Source organism: Oryzias latipes, chromosome 22, assembly GCF_002234675.1.
Source record: "Oryzias latipes chromosome 22, ASM223467v1".
NCBI lineage: Eukaryota > Metazoa > Chordata > Actinopteri > Beloniformes > Adrianichthyidae > Oryzias > Oryzias latipes.
Genome location: NC_019880.2, coordinates 28,364,095 through 28,379,839, shown reverse-complemented (window position 1 = coordinate 28,379,839; position 15,745 = coordinate 28,364,095). Strand labels below are relative to the sequence as shown.

Below are 15,745 nucleotides of genomic sequence, written 5' to 3'. Positions count from 1 at the left end.
TAAGTCTAAATCTAAATATTAAATGTAAATGTTAACTCTAAATGTAAATGTTAAATACAAATTTTGTATCTAAATATAAATGTTAAATCTAAATCTAAATATAAATATAAATGTTAAATGTAAATGTTAAATGTAAATGCTAATATTAAAAGTAAATGTAGATCCAAATGTTAAATGCTAAATGTAAATGTTAAATATAAATGTAAATGTTAAATGTAAATGTAAATCTAAATGTTCCGCCTAAATGTTAAATATAAATGTAAATGTTAAATGTAAATGTAAATCTAAATGTTCCGCCTAAATGTTAAATATAAATGTTGACTTTAAATGTTTGGGAAATATGCTAATGAGGCCACGCCCCTCACCGAATAGAGCGGTCCTTGTTCAGACGAAAGTTGAACCTTAATCATGGCAAACTCTTTGAGACCTGAGGATATTGAAAGGGCCGTTGTTTCAGGAGTGCGAGCTGCATTGCAAGGTGTCCTGGCACCTACACCTGCTGCTGCAAATCTGGTAAGTGGAAAAGTTAAATAAAATAAGATAAAATAGTTCTATAATACTATTATGTGGAAACGGATTTTTAGCTAGCTAAACAGCTAGTCTTTCCAAGCTAGTCTTAATTTTTTTTTTTAGCTAACAAATGGCTAACGTTATCAAGGCATCTTTTGACATTACAGTGTAATAATATAATGCTATTTTGTAATTTCCTTGACACATAATGATGAAAGATATCTCTGAGTAGGCCTGCTATGCATGTCTGTGGTATTTTTATGCCACTTTACATCACTGCAACTCTAAATGAAAAAAAGAACATTGGCGGGGGGGGGGGGGTCTTTTTATTTATTGCTTGTCTTCTTTCTCATTACAGATCTTTCTTATTTGCTAAAATCTGCTACAATCACTTATTTTCAATGTAAACTTTCTCTGTTACATGCTCCTACTCTACAGGTTAACACATCATCACCATCCACAAGTTCTGCCGCTTCACACAGACCGGTAAGAACATCATCAGTTGTTTTCTTCCATTGAGTACAGTGATTACATTTTTTACAACTGTTGTTTTTTATTTTTATAGTTTAGTGTTTAACTGATTTTTAAAATGTAACAAAACATCTATATGATTGTTCTTCTACCACCGCCCACCTCAGGTCAACACTCTGCCGCCGCCCATAGCATTCACAAGTTCAGCCACATCTGCAGGGGCTGGCACATCCCAGAGATTGGCAAGAACTGAATGACTTATTTACTTTTAATGAGTAGAATTACCATCAACTTTGTTGTGAAAGTGTACCTTTTAAGATGTTTTTTTATTTGTTCGCTGAATAGATTATTTTTTGTTATATGTAGAAGTAATTCAATTTGTCTGTTTTTGTCCCTTTTTTCACCTATGGTGTTAGGTTGGAACAACCCTAATTTCCAAAGAGGACATTGAAAGATTAATATTCTTGGGGACAACACTCTCAGAAACGGCATCAATCTTGGAAATATCAAGACCAACGTTGTACAAGCTTATGAGAGAGTATGGCATAAAACACCAAAAATTCAGTGACATTTCCGATCAGGAACTGGATGAAGTAATTCGTGCAATAAAATCAAATCACCCTCATGTTGGAGAGGTTATGCTCAATGGACATTTGCGTGCCAGGAACAGCATAGTTCAAAGACATCTCAGATGTCTTTGAACTATGTCTTTGAACAGAAGTCTCAGAGACTCAGTGCAAAGGGTTGATTTTGCTGGAGCACAGTCTAGGAGAACATCAGCAGTGCAAAGAAGAACATACTCTGTCCCCTTTCCAAACTATATATGGCACATTGACGGCAACCATAAGCTCATAAGATGGAAATTAGTCATTCATACCGCAATTGATGGGTACAGCAGATTTTTGACTTTTCTGCATTGTTCTAACAACAATCGTGCTTCAACTGTCCTGGATCTATTTAGGAAAGGTGTGAACAAGTTCGGATGGCCTATGCACATAAGAACTGATCATGGAGGGGAAAATGTTTTGATTTGGGAGGACATGAGAGTGCACAAAGGAGTAAGTTCTGTGTTGACAGGGAGCTCTGTTCATAATCAACGTGTTGAGCGATTTAATCGTGATTTGAACTCTAACTGCCGAAACGTGTATGCGCCCATTTTCTATGAGCTAGAATCACTGAAAATGCTGGATGTAGACAACCCGACTGATTTATTTTGCCTCCATTATGTATACATTCCCAGAATCAACTGCACACTTGAGGAATTTCAGGCAGCATTCAACAGTCATTCCATCTCCTCTGAGGGAAACAAAACCCCTGTTCAGCTTTTCACCCAAAACACTTGTTTTCCAATGCCGAATTCTGCAACTTCTGCTTCGGTAACTGAGAGAAGCCCAGAATCATGACAAAGCTCAGATTACCTCTTCACACCACTTACTGATCAAGACTTGCAAGAACTGTCTGCAAACGTGAACCCACTAGAAAATGATGGAAACCAAGGAAAAACACTGTATCAGAAAGTGCAAGAATTTATAAATAATAAACTAGCTACTGGGTAGCACTGTTGAATGTTTTTGACATCTATTCAAGTTCACTGATATTGTGATTAAAAAAATATCACCAAATATTTGGTCTTTTATTTCCCTGCAGAGTTTTCAAAAATTCCTTATACAGACGTATCATTTTTTAACAACACACAGTGGTTGACAAAATTGTTGGTATCCTTAGTTAAAGAACGAAGGTCCACAATGCTCGCTGAAATTACTTGAAACGTTCAAAAGTAACAATAAATTAAAATTTATTGAAAATTAAATAATCCAAATCAGCCATTACTTTTGAGTTGTTGATTAACAGAATTATTTAAAAAAAAGAAAACTAATGAATTAGGGCTGGACAAAAATGATGGCACCCACAACCTTTTGAGGCAATCACTGCAATGAAACGGTTTCTGTATTTGTCAATGAGCCTTCTGCACCTGTCCACAGGTATTTTGTTCCACTCCTCATGAGCAAACTACTCCAGTTGTCTCAGGTTTGACGGGTGTCTTCTCCAAATGGCAGGTTTCAGCTCCTTCCACAGATGTTCAATGGGATTCAGATCTGGGCTCATAGAAGGCCACTTCAGAACAGTCCAACGCTTTTCTCTCAGCCATTCTTGAGGTTTTTGGCTGTGTGTTTTGGATCGATGTCCTGTTGGAAGACCCATGACCTGAGACTGAGACCAAGCTTTCTGACACTAGGCAGCACATTTCTACCCAGAATGCCTTGATAATCTGGAGATTTCATTTGACCTTCACAACTTCCAGACACCCTGTGGCAGATGCAGCAAAGCAGCCCCAAAACAGAACTGAGCCTCCTCCATGTTTCACAGTAGGGACAGTGTTCTTTTGGTTGTATGCTTCATTTTTTTAGTCTACCAACATAGAGCTGATGTGCCTTACTAGAAAGCTCCAGTTTGGTCTCATCTGTCCAAAGGACATTTTCCCAGAAGCTTTGTGGCTTGTCAACATGCATTTTTGCAAATTCCAGTCTTGCTTTTTCATGATTTCCTTTCAACAGTGGTGGTGTCCTCCTTGGTCGTCTCCCATGAAGTCCACTCTGGCTCAAACAACGACGAATGGTGTGATCTGACACTGATGTACCTTGATCTAGGAGTTCACATTAAAGGTGAACTCTAGGAGTTCACTTTTAATGTCTTTGGAGGTTGTTCTGGGCTCTTTGGATACAGTCCAACTATCTGTCTCCTCAATTTGTCATCAGTTTTCCTCTTTCGGCCACGTCCAGGGAGGTTGGCTACTGTCTTACGGGTCTTCAACTTCTGAATAATATGTGCCACTGTCGTCACAGGAACTTCAAGCTGCTTAGAGATGGTTTTATAGCCTTTACCTTTACGATGTTTGTCTATAATTTTCTGTTGGCTTTCTGTTGTCCATGTTCAGTGTGGTACACACTTTTTCACCAAACATTAGTTTGTTTTTTTAAATAAATCTGTTTATCAACAACTCAAAAGTAATGGGTGATTTTGATTATTTAAATTTCAATCCAATATAATTTATTCCTACTTTTGAACTTTTCAAGTCATTCCAGTGAGCATTGTGGAATTTCTTTCTTTAACTGAGGGGTACCAACTATTTTGTCCACCACTGCAGTTCATTGTAAGAGCAAGTCAGGGCACTAGAGGAAATACTGAAAAGAAGGACTTGGTCTACTCTAAAAGCAATGACACAACATCTAGTTTAATTGTTTGTTTAATGTTTCATCATTTGAGTTTGTAATTGAAACCTTTTCCATAAAGAATGAACATCCAATAGGCTTTACATGTGAGACAACGTATGCAAACACTTTCAACACACAACCATGATGCTCTGCTAAACAAACATCTATTGACATTTCAAAAAATAACCTATTATTTGAAATGGATCAACATGAAATAATGGGTGTACTCTCTCTGGTGTTCAGAAAATGCATACTTTTCTACAGACAATACCAATTCCTTCCCATAGAAAATAAATAAATATAAGTTTCCCGAACAAAGAGATCCAAATCTATATTTTACCATTTTTCCTCTTTTGTAACTTTTCATATTTAACTGTTGTATTGAGTGGCTTTACATGGAAACAGAAAAAAGAAAACCGTTCAACATTTCCTGTTTTTGTTTAATTAAATACAATTTGCTCATCAAACAGCAGAAACAGATCCTCAACAAAGACACAAGTAGCACATTTTCCTGCTTTTATGAATTAACTAAAATTATTAATAACATTTAAACATAGCAAAACTCCATACAAAGGCAAATTTTTTATATTTATTAATACAGAAGTAAAAAAAACCAGAAAAACATCCCTGAGGTGTTTTGGATTAATACAAATAACGTATCCATTCTTCTACATTTCTTCTCTTCTCCACTTTATTTTCCCTTCTTACTCACCTGGACCCTTTTCCCTGGAATATATTTTCATGTTTATTTAAACTGCACTAAAATTTGCTCCATTCATAAGCGCTACTAGGAAGTTATATTCAAACTCATCATTGTCAGCTAGATTTTTGGAATTTACAAAGATTTCAAGCTCATTTGAGCATGTATGAGCGACTGGAAGGTACTTGTTTTCATTATGAACAAAGCTTAACTTTGGACTTGGTTGAAATCCAACTGCTGGAACTCTGCTACTTCCAGTCACAAAGGCGAGAATATGTCCAGGATTTAAATTTCTGAGAAAGGTCTTCTCTGCTTCTGTCAGGGTTCTGCCATGAAGACATTCCTCAACTTCTCTTTCTGTCATTGTAAGATATTATTAGAAAAAAAAAATTAGAAAAAACAATATTCAGATTCACTTGTTCTTCATTGCAATAAACTGTTCTTTTAATACTGCAAAACTGGTTGTCTAAAATTTCTACAAAGTTTACATTTTCAATATGACGGGTAAATGTGCTAATGAATTTTTATATTTTAAACTCCACATTTTCCCTTACCTGAAATTTTTTAGACAAATTATTCACTTTATTTGGAACCATATAAAAAAATGTTTTTTTATTGAATTGAATATAATTCCATACCTTCGTAATTTTGTATACTAAAAAGAAAAATTAAAATTTCCAAAATGATAATTAAATATGCCAGCAGTAGCTAAAATGTAATGCTTACTGAAAATCAGCATTTAAAAGAAAAAAAAATGTATAAGACTTTAGGTCTTAGTGCAAATTAGAGCAAATTATGGCTTGTCTGCTTTATTTATTTTACCTTGAACACTATTGAGGAAATCTCTGAACTTAACCACCATCAGCTCTTCTTTTGGTCGTTTGTTGCTTCCCAGAACGGAGTAGCTGGGCTTCAGAAGGGTAGCAACCACATCTGCTGTAAGATCACTGCGAACCTTGGGCATCTCTAAAAGAACCCGAAGGGGAAGGTTCTCTTTCAGAAGTGGTAAGAGCTGTAAAAACATAACATCTAGTTATTTTTATACATTTCTGATCAACTTTTACCTACAAACCAGACACTAATGAACGTCAGCCTAGACTTACCTCATAACATTCCAACCCCTCAGCTAACTGATCGTAGCAGCTCTTTCGTTGTAGTAGAACATGGAAAATTATAGCATTTTTAACAAATGCATCCTTGTTGTCCATGGTAACAGGGTTTGGAAGACCTTCAATTTGGTACCTCCATGACTCACAGGATTCTATTGCTCGTTGCAGATCATCATCAGTTGTTGCTTGATCAATCTTAAAATGTCAGAAGGAGAAAATATGTGTTTATGAAATGTCATCAATTTGTATTTTAATTGCCAACACCTTCCCTGACACTTTACATAGAAAAATAGTTAGAAAATGAATGATAAAATTATTACAGAGTTTAACCACTTTCATAAACATACTGTCTTGAGGCTGTCTCTAAGTTCCACATCGGCAACATCCTCTGGAGAAACGCGGATGTCGAACATACGCCCAGTCAGCAGGTAGTCCAAGACAACAGACGAAAGGAGAGCAGGACATTCTCCACCTTGGACAATGATGGTAGACATCATCTGACCAATAGTGCGGTAGACTCGATTTTGGACATGCGAAACATTTAGTCTTGGAATGAAGCCATTGGGGGACTCTGCAGATCAAATAAAATATGTTCATGTCAGCTTTAAACAAACTTAATTTTATTAAACAAAAATTATCTATGCAGTCTGTTATTAACTTAAATTTCTCATTTAACTAATGAAAAATAAAAAAGAATTCACCCTCAAATGCCCCACTTTCTTGGAAAATTGCTTTAACAAGCAAGCGAAAGAATTCTCGACGGGGACCTCCAAGATCTTCTGCATCTTCTGTGGTGTTTTCATCACTGGCAAATGTTACATAAAGCATATCGGTGCTTTGGACAGTTTCTTCTTCCAAACTGCGTCTGATGGCTTCCTAGACTGCCTCCTCTTCTTCGAAATCAAGTGGTCTTGAAAAGAGATTCAAAAAGAAGAAGAAAAAGCTAAATTGGACGAAAAAAATGTAAATGAACTGGTTTTTCTAACAAATCCAGTATAAAACATACATGAAATCAGAGAAACGAGTGCCTCCTTGTTCGGTCTCATGTTCTCGATTTGTGGCATCTGCCTCCATTGGTTCATATGGACCGTCAACATTAGATTGCTCCAATGTCTCAAGATCTAAATGGAACAGATTGAGCAGAAGACACATTATGAAATGATAGTTGGAAAAAAAAAGGATGCAAACGACACTCTGGAAATGACCAATACGTTGATCAAAATCAATCAGGTAGTGTGGGATTGCTGATGTAACATGGGGGTTGGATGGAAACACATGGTTGATAAACTTAACCTTGAAACTACCCACCTCTACTCTGAAAAGTTGGACTTTCAAAGTCACTGTCATCCGTGTCAAAAACTCTGTGCTGAATGATAAGATGTGGAAATTTTGTGTAAGAAAGCAATTTTAAAAGCATATAAATTGTAATTTAGACATTACAAGCATGACTAAATGTTCAAAGTTAATTTGTGATTGCAAAAACAATTTACAACAATAAAAAGTGTCACATGTAAAGATGATGCTGTGCTTAGTTATGTTCATATCTAAATAATTTTAACAAAAATCGCATGCAAATAATATTACATGAAAAAGGTTTACCAGTACTTTCACTATCAAGCTCACCTGTGTTGGCATTTCCATTTCAGCCATAATGTAAAGACAGGTATTTGAGCAAACAGAAGAAACTTCTTTCCCCCCCCAGGGAACGTTGAGTGTGACATTGGGCTTCATTAATTTTTTGCACCCTTTTATTGTGCTCAAGTACTGAAAAGGGAAAACATCATGCTCGGAGATGCCAAATGATCCTCTGAAGATAGCAGAAATTTCTTCTCTGAGCTGATCTTCAGACCACTCGGTGGTAAAGGAAATTTTTCCAATTAGACCAGCTTGAGCCAAGCGACTTCTGTTTTCTCCTCTAGGTATGACGAAAACTGATTCCCTTGGAGAAAATGGCAAACATACAACGTCTTTTGTAAACGTTTTCACGTTTTTTCTTTGCTGATATCCTGATCAACCTCTTCTTGATTGAAAATATGATGGAAAAGGAACCTGTTAAGAAGTAGGGTTGTGCCGATGGACGATATCATCGTCCATCGTGATGGGTGACTGACATCCCGATGGAGAGACCACCATCGTGATGCCACGCCCCCGCCCCGTTGCGCGTCGACACCATAAGCCGTGGTTACATGTACAAAATATTGATGGGATCAATGGTCGGATTAGAATCCAACCGTGTACATGGGCCCAGAAAAATGTTTTTAGAATATAAAAACGTTCACTAAGGTCACACTTTCCGTCGGAATAAATCATTCGCACATGCGCAGTAGGGTTTGAAAAACGGAAGGATATAAACTCCGCCGAGCGGCTTTTTTTCTTCAAACTTTATTGTATGTAACAATTCAATACAAAACAATGTTAAACAGCGCCGAGCGGCTATATACATTGACATGTCAGCTCGGTAAAATACGAGACGATCTTCTAAACGTGCTTTTAATAATGTTACGGTTATTATGAAACACCTGTTCGCTCATCATTTGAATTTTAATCCGTGTGGTCAGTGCTTTTTCTGAACGAAGCCAGGATTAGCAGTATGCTAACACGGGCTAACAACATTAGCTTTGGGTGGTGCTGCTTGCTGGCTGCACGTAAACATGTAAGAATAACATCAGCCTTTATTTAGTCGGGACACGACTGGAAACACAAATCCGCGTGATTGTTTGAATGTTTTCTAAGGACTGAGCGACATTTCTGCTTTGAAGCTCAAACCGCTGTGTTTCTGCTGACGATCCGAGCTGTGCACAGACACACACTTTTAGACCCGGTTCTGAGTTCGGTAGGTAGTACCCCTAGAGCTGCGGGACGGATCGCAGTCTTAAATCTCCCACACATACCGCTCATGTACCCCCCCCCCCCTTCCCATCAAACACAAAGCTGTAAGTCCGCACTCCCCCGGAAGTGCGGGTGCGGACTACTTCTTTTCTATTTTGTTTGTTACTTTTTTTGTTAAAGTCACTTCCCTCAGTTTATACTGGATCATCACGGATTAGTCATCAGTTGGGAAATAAAATGAAAAAAGCAAAAAAACGAATAGCAGTTATATAAGAACGAAAAATGTAAAAATACCCCCCCCCCCCCCGACGATGTCATCGTCCATCCCGATGGTTGACAGCAAACATCGTCAACGGCCAATTTAATGGACATCACCCAACCCTATTAAGAAGAGAGGACACAAGATTTATTCTTAAAAATTACCAAAACTAGATCAAAGTTAATGGAAAATGGCGTATACTTATATAGCGCTTTCTACCCTCTTTCGAAGGCCTAAAGCACTTTACAGTCACAGTTCCATTCACCCATGCACACACACATTCACGTACTGGTGGTGGCTCCACTGCCGAACACTGGCGCCAACCTCCCACCAGAGGCAAAGTGGGGTTCAGCGTCTTGCCCGAGGACACTTCGACAAATGGGCGAGAATCTAACCTTTAATCTTATGATCATGGGTCGACCGTCCTACCGCTGCACCACGGCTGCCCAAATGGGTCAGCAGCAGTCATTACTAAGGTATAAACCAGTGGTGGGCAAACTTAGGCACGGTGGCCATATGCATCCCTAAAAACGATTAATCAAGCCTGCCAAATTGTAATTACTTATACTAATTATCCTTACTGTTTTATTTGCCCTGGTATCTACCCATATTAATTCATTGATCTTTTTGTAGGAGCAGAACGTTATTGGGCATTCATGTGGTGTTGGAAGATGTTGTTTTCAGACATTTGCGCATGTTTTCCAAGTCTGAAAGTCTTTTTTTTTTATCATCATAATTTCTCTAATTTTGCCTTTTTCTCTGACGGACATCCACCCTTGGGTGCAATTTGCACAAACATGAGAACAAAAGCCAAAGCTTTGAAATAAAACCTGTTTTAAAGATATAAAGTTTTAATCAAGGTTAAAGCATGTTTTCGTCCATATTCTAAGTTATTTCTTTCTATTATGATACAGATTCCCAAAACACTCCACACCATCTATGGCCCACGAGTTGAAAAGTTTGCCCATCTCTGATATAAACTTACAGAACTCGGTAACGCTTCCTTTTACAGTACAGTACTTACAGTGTACTTAAGTGGTATTTACATGGTACTTATAGTTTAACTACTGGGTACTTTCAGGGTACTTACATGGTACTTTTTATGGAATTTACTGGGTACTTACAGTGTGTTTACATGGTACTTTCTATGGGACTTTACTGGGTACTTACATGGTCCTTTTTGTGTCTACTCTGTACTTACATGGTACTTACTGTGTATTTATATGGTACTATTTGGTTCATACCTATGTGGTACATACTGGGTATTTATAATATTCTTACTGGGTATTTACATGTTGTGCAAAGGTGTCTTTTATGGTACTTACCACATGTAAGAACAAGGTAAGTACAAATAAAGTACTTTGACCTTTAGGTCTGCACTCGCTGCATGTTTCATGGTATTTACCATGAATTTACCACAGAAACTACCCCTTAAGTACACTGAAACTGTAACTGTAAAAGAAAGTCAGCCCTATTTCCACTCTATTACATGGTACTTTCATTCCTAAATACTGGGTATGTTCACTTGAATATTACTTGGTACTTACCCCTTAAGTACAATGAAACTGTAACTGTAAAAGAAAGTCAGCCCTATTTCCACTCTTTTACATGGTACTTTCAGTAGTAAATGCTGGGTATGTTCACATATTACCTTCCCGTACAGTGTACATACACACTTGGTCTTCTGACCTCACCACATGAGACAATGCTAACCTGTTGGTAAGGGTAAAGTAACTACATTGTGAAAACATATTCTGGCCTGATTACTTCTTGTAACATGAGGCAAGTTTAAAGAGAAACAAGACAGCTGTGAAAACAACAATCTTTAATATGATACATGTCTGCAGCATACAAAGTTTCATCACAATAAAATAGGTTTTAAGTACAAAACAGTGCAAAGGAGAATTCTAAAAAACACAATTATTGGCCTGAGGGTCGTGCTTTTTGTCCATCAAAATTCTTTCAGCAGAGTTTGGTAACGGTGCAGGACTTCTTCAAGGTTTGTAACTGCAAGAAAATTCACAATATGAGCTCAAGTGAACATAAAAAGCAGAACGACTTTGATGAAATACAAAATATATTTTACTTATTTAATCATTTCTGTAATGAGTTTGATAAATTTCTGTGAATTCTTTTTCGCTTTGACTGTAATGTTTGAAATTAATCAATTATCCTCATTTATGAACATGATAGATTATTCACAACTTTATATTTTAGTTACATAAACAAGAACAACAAAAAAGAAATCAAAGAAAAAAAATCAAAATTGCCATAAAAAAATCTAATTTGTTTAGACAAAAAATGACAAAAGCAATGTTTTAATTGGCAATTGCGGTGTGTATTTCTTCTTTATAAATATTATTCGCACCTACAATTTGCATTAGCATGAAAAACATTGCAGTGTAAAAGAAAAGGAAAAAAGAAATAAATAGGCAATTTCAAATTCAACACAGTTATTCACAAAAATATGTTTTAATTTTCAAACAGTTACATTCACTGTTGGGTGGTATTGTTGACTCTATCATATTTGAAAATAAATAAATAAATAAAAATAAAATAAAAACGGCGAAAGAAAAGAAAATGGGGAAAAGGCAGTTAAACTCTTCATAAATGTAAATAATATGTCCACTTGGTGGATTTAACTTACTTTAGCTTACTCTCCTGTGGATTCGTCTGGAATGTCTTCTTCACCATAGCTGATCTAAAGCGGTAAAAAGACGGAAGTACGTCATCATTATTTTAAATAATCGCCTTTCTTTGATTTTCCCAGAAAGACGTGCGCTCAGTCAAACGACCACAGAACAACAGACTTTATCATTTAGGCTACGTGCTTGTTTTACAGGTGCCCCTCTCCTGGTAAGTAAAAACAATGTTTGTAGATTTTCATTACAAACTTTGAAAATGTATACATGAAATAACTGAAATTATTGGAGTAAGGTAGACATGCTCTTACGTCACGTTTCAAACACAGAGATAATGGCTTGAAATCACGAGGTTAGCTTCTCTATAAAGTTTGATCAGTTTAAATATTTTCATGTAATTTATCCAGTATTTAAAAAAAACAAAAACACTGGCTTACCTGCCAGATGAAGAGAAATTCAAACCGTTGCGCGCGCCTCGAGGCTCTCCGGATTAATCTGCACGTTCACTTTGGTGGTAGTTGTGCTGCATTCAAGTGCGCTGGGAATTTGCAACTTTACTTGCCCCGACCTAGTTAACAAAAACACACACTCGGGGTGTTTTTAGTATTAAAAGTAAATATTTAGCCTTGTTGTTTTACACATTTTCCTGACATTATATAATATATATTAAAACAAGTTCATTTTTAGAACAATATTTAAAAAAAGTTAAGTTTTGAATAATTTATTATCATGTTTTTAAATGAGGATAATTGATTAATTTCAAGCATTACAGTCAAAGCGATAAAAAAATCATAGAGATTTATCAAACTCATTACAGAAATGATTAAATAAGTAAAATTTATTTTGTATTTCATCAAAGTCGTTCTGCTTTTTATGTTCACTTGAGCTCATATTGTGAATTTTCTTGCAGTTACAAACCTTGAAGAAGTCCTGCACCGTTACCAAACTCTGCTGAAAGAATTTTGATGGACAAAAAGCACGACCCTCAGGCCAATGTGTTTTTTAGAATTCTCCTTTGCACTGTTTTGTACTTAAAACCTATTTTATTGTGATGAAACTTTGTATGCTGCAGACATGTATCATATTAAAGATTGTTGTTTTCACTGCTGTCTTGTTTCTCTTTAAACTTGCCTCATGTTACAAGAAGTAATCAGGCCAGAATATGTTTTCACAATGTAGTTACTTTACCCTTACCAACAGGTTAGCATTGTCTCATGTGGTGAGGTCAGAAGACCAAGTGTGTTCATGTACACTGTACGGGAAGGTAATACGTGTACATACCCAGCATTTACTACTGAAAGTACCATGTAAAAGAGTGGAAATAGGGCTGGCTTTCTTTTACAGTTACAGTTTCATTGTACTTAAGGGGTAAGTACCAAGTAATATTCAAGTGAACATACCCAGTATTTAGGAATGAAAGTACCATGTAATAGAGTGGAAATAGGGCTGACTTTCTTTTACAGTTACAGTTTCAGTGTACTTAAGGGGTAGTTTCTGTGGTAAATTCATGATAAATACCATGAAACATGCAGCGAGTGCAGACCTAAAGGTCAAAGTACTTTATTTGTACTTACCTTGTTCTTACATGTGGTAAGTACCATAAAAGACACCTTTGCACAACATGTAAATACCCAGTAAGAATATTATAAATACCCAGTATGTAACACATAGGTATGAACCAAATAGTACCATTATAAATACACAGTATGTACCATGTAAGTACAGAGTAGACACAAAAAGTACCATGTAAGTACCTAGTAAAGTCCCATAGAAAGTACCATGTAAACACACTGTAAGTACCCAGTAAATTCCATAAAAAGTACCATGTAAGTACACTGAAAGTACCCAGTAGTTACACTATAAGTACCATGTAAATACCACTTAAGTACACTGTAAGTACTGTACTGTAAAAGAAAGCGTTACCCAGAACTCATATAAACAGGAATATATATTCGGTAACAAAAAATAATCTATTCAGCGAACAAATAAAAAAACATCTTAAAAGGTACACTTTCACAACAAAGTTGATGGTAATTCTACTCATTAAAAGTAAATAAGTCATTCAGTTCTTGCCAATCTCTGGGATGTGCCAGCCCCTGCAGATGTGGCTGAACTTGTGAATGCTATGGGCGGCGGCAGAGTGTTGACCTGAGGTGGGCGGTGGTAGAAGAACAATCATATAGATGTTTTGTTACATTTTAAAAATCAGTTAAACACTAAACTATAAAAATAAAAAACAACAGTTGTAAAAAATGTAATCACTGTACTCAATGGAAGAAAACAACTGATGATGTTCTTACCGGTCTGTGTGAAGCGGCAGAACTTGTGGATGGTGATGATGTGTTAACCTGTAGAGTAGGAGCATGTAACAGAGAAAGTTTACATTGAAAATAAGTGATTGTAGCAGATTTTAGCAAATAAGAAAGATCTGTAATGAGAAAGAAGACAAGCAATAAATAAAAAGACCCCCCCCCCCCGCCAATGTTCTTTTTTTCATTTAGAGTTGCAGTGATGTAAAGTGGCATAAAAATACCACAGACATGCATAGCAGGCCTACTCAGAGATATCTTTCATCATTATGTGTCAAGGAAATTACAAAATAGCATTATATTATTACACTGTAATGTCAAAAGATGCCTTGATAACGTTAGCCATTTGTTAGCTAAAAAAAAATTAAGACTAGCTTGGAAAGACTAGCTGTTTAGCTAGCTAAAAATCCGTTTCCACATAATAGTATTATAGAACTATTTTATCTTATTTTATTTAACTTTTCCACTTACCAGATTTGCAGCAGCAGGTGTAGGTGCCAGGACACCTTGCAATGCAGCTCGCACTCCTGAAACAACGGCCCTTTCAATATCCTCAGGTCTCAAAGAGTTTGCCATGATTAAGGTTCAACTTTCGTCTGAACAAGGACCGCTCTATTCGGTGAGGGGCGTGGCCTCATTAGCATATTTCCCAAACATTTAAAGTCAACATTTATATTTAACATTTAGGCGGAACATTTAGATTTACATTTACATTTAACATTTACATTTATATTTAACATTTAGGCGGAACATTTAGATTTACATTTACATTTAACATTTACATTTATATTTAACATTTACATTTAACATTTAACATTTGGATCTACATTTACTTTTAATATTAGCATTTACATTTAACATTTACATTTAACATTTATATTTATATTTAGATTTAGATTTAACATTAATATTTAGATACAAAATTTGTATTTAACATTTACATTTAATATTTAGATTTAGACTTAGATTTAGATTTACCATTTAGATTTAACATTTAGATATACATTTAAATTTAGCATTTAACATTTAGATTTTCATTTGCATTTAATATTTAGGTTTACATTTAATAATCACATTTAACATTTATACTTCTATTTAGTCTTTGATTTAATATTTATATTTAGATATAACATTTACATTTCACATTTACATTTAAATGTAACATTTAGATATATATTTAACATTTATTTTTAACATTTACATTTATATTTATATTTATATTTAACATTTACATTTAACATTTAGGTTTACATTTAGATATAACATATACACTTAGCATTTATATTTACGTTTGGGATTTAGGTATGTGTTTCGATTTAACATTTACATTTATTATTTACATATACATTAATATTTATTATTTATTATTAATATTTAGATTTAATTTTAACCTCTAAAAGTACATATCCTCATGTCACAGATTGTTTTTTTATTGGTGATAAATATAGACAAAATGAGATATAAATGCAGCATAAATGGAAAGAAATGTCTAAATGTGGTAAAAGTGACACAAAATTTTCATGAGGTTAATTTTTACATTCGGCGCCCCATACACTGGAGGCAACATGGGAATCGGTGTCTTCCAAGGACGCTTTGACTCATGTGCGGGTCTGAAGTACCATCAGGTTTCGACCACCCTTCCACTGCACCACTGCCACTCCAATACTAAAACGCTAAAAGAACCATTTCAAGAAGATGCGAACA

At 35.6% G+C, this 15,745-nt stretch overlaps 2 protein-coding genes and 2 long non-coding RNA genes across 7 annotated transcripts in view; 2 read left to right on the top strand and 2 right to left on the bottom strand.

The window, feature by feature from the left end:
* The window catches only part of sobp (sine oculis binding protein homolog), a 120,984-nt gene that overhangs the window by 53,632 nt on the left and 51,607 nt on the right, over positions 1-15,745 (top strand). The window lies entirely within an intron of this gene.
* On the top strand, positions 252-1,217 carry LOC111946853. Its single transcript, XR_002872635.1, has 3 exons — positions 252-513; positions 949-996; positions 1,149-1,217. It is a non-coding gene; the product is annotated as an uncharacterized LOC111946853 (long non-coding RNA).
* On the bottom strand, positions 4,598-8,119 carry LOC111946851 (G2/M phase-specific E3 ubiquitin-protein ligase-like). Of its 2 annotated transcripts, XM_023951809.1 has the most exons (8): positions 7,626-8,119; positions 7,311-7,368; positions 7,009-7,123; positions 6,704-6,912; positions 6,350-6,573; positions 5,997-6,197; positions 5,716-5,905; positions 4,598-5,250 (listed from the first exon to the last, which is right to left on the bottom strand). In XM_023951809.1, exons 4-8 carry the CDS (start codon positions 6,828-6,830, stop codon positions 4,943-4,945), a joined length of 1,050 nt encoding a protein of 349 aa, XP_023807577.1. In that variant the 5' UTR covers positions 6,831-6,912; positions 7,009-7,123; positions 7,311-7,368; positions 7,626-8,119; the 3' UTR covers positions 4,598-4,942. The 2 variants fall into 2 exon arrangements, with proteins under 2 accessions (XP_023807577.1, XP_023807576.1); XM_023951808.1 differs by having other exon boundaries at positions 7,311-8,119.
* Positions 13,630-14,774, bottom strand: LOC111946852. Its single transcript, XR_002872634.1, has 3 exons — positions 14,513-14,774; positions 14,033-14,080; positions 13,630-13,880 (listed from the first exon to the last, which is right to left on the bottom strand). It is a non-coding gene; the product is annotated as an uncharacterized LOC111946852 (long non-coding RNA).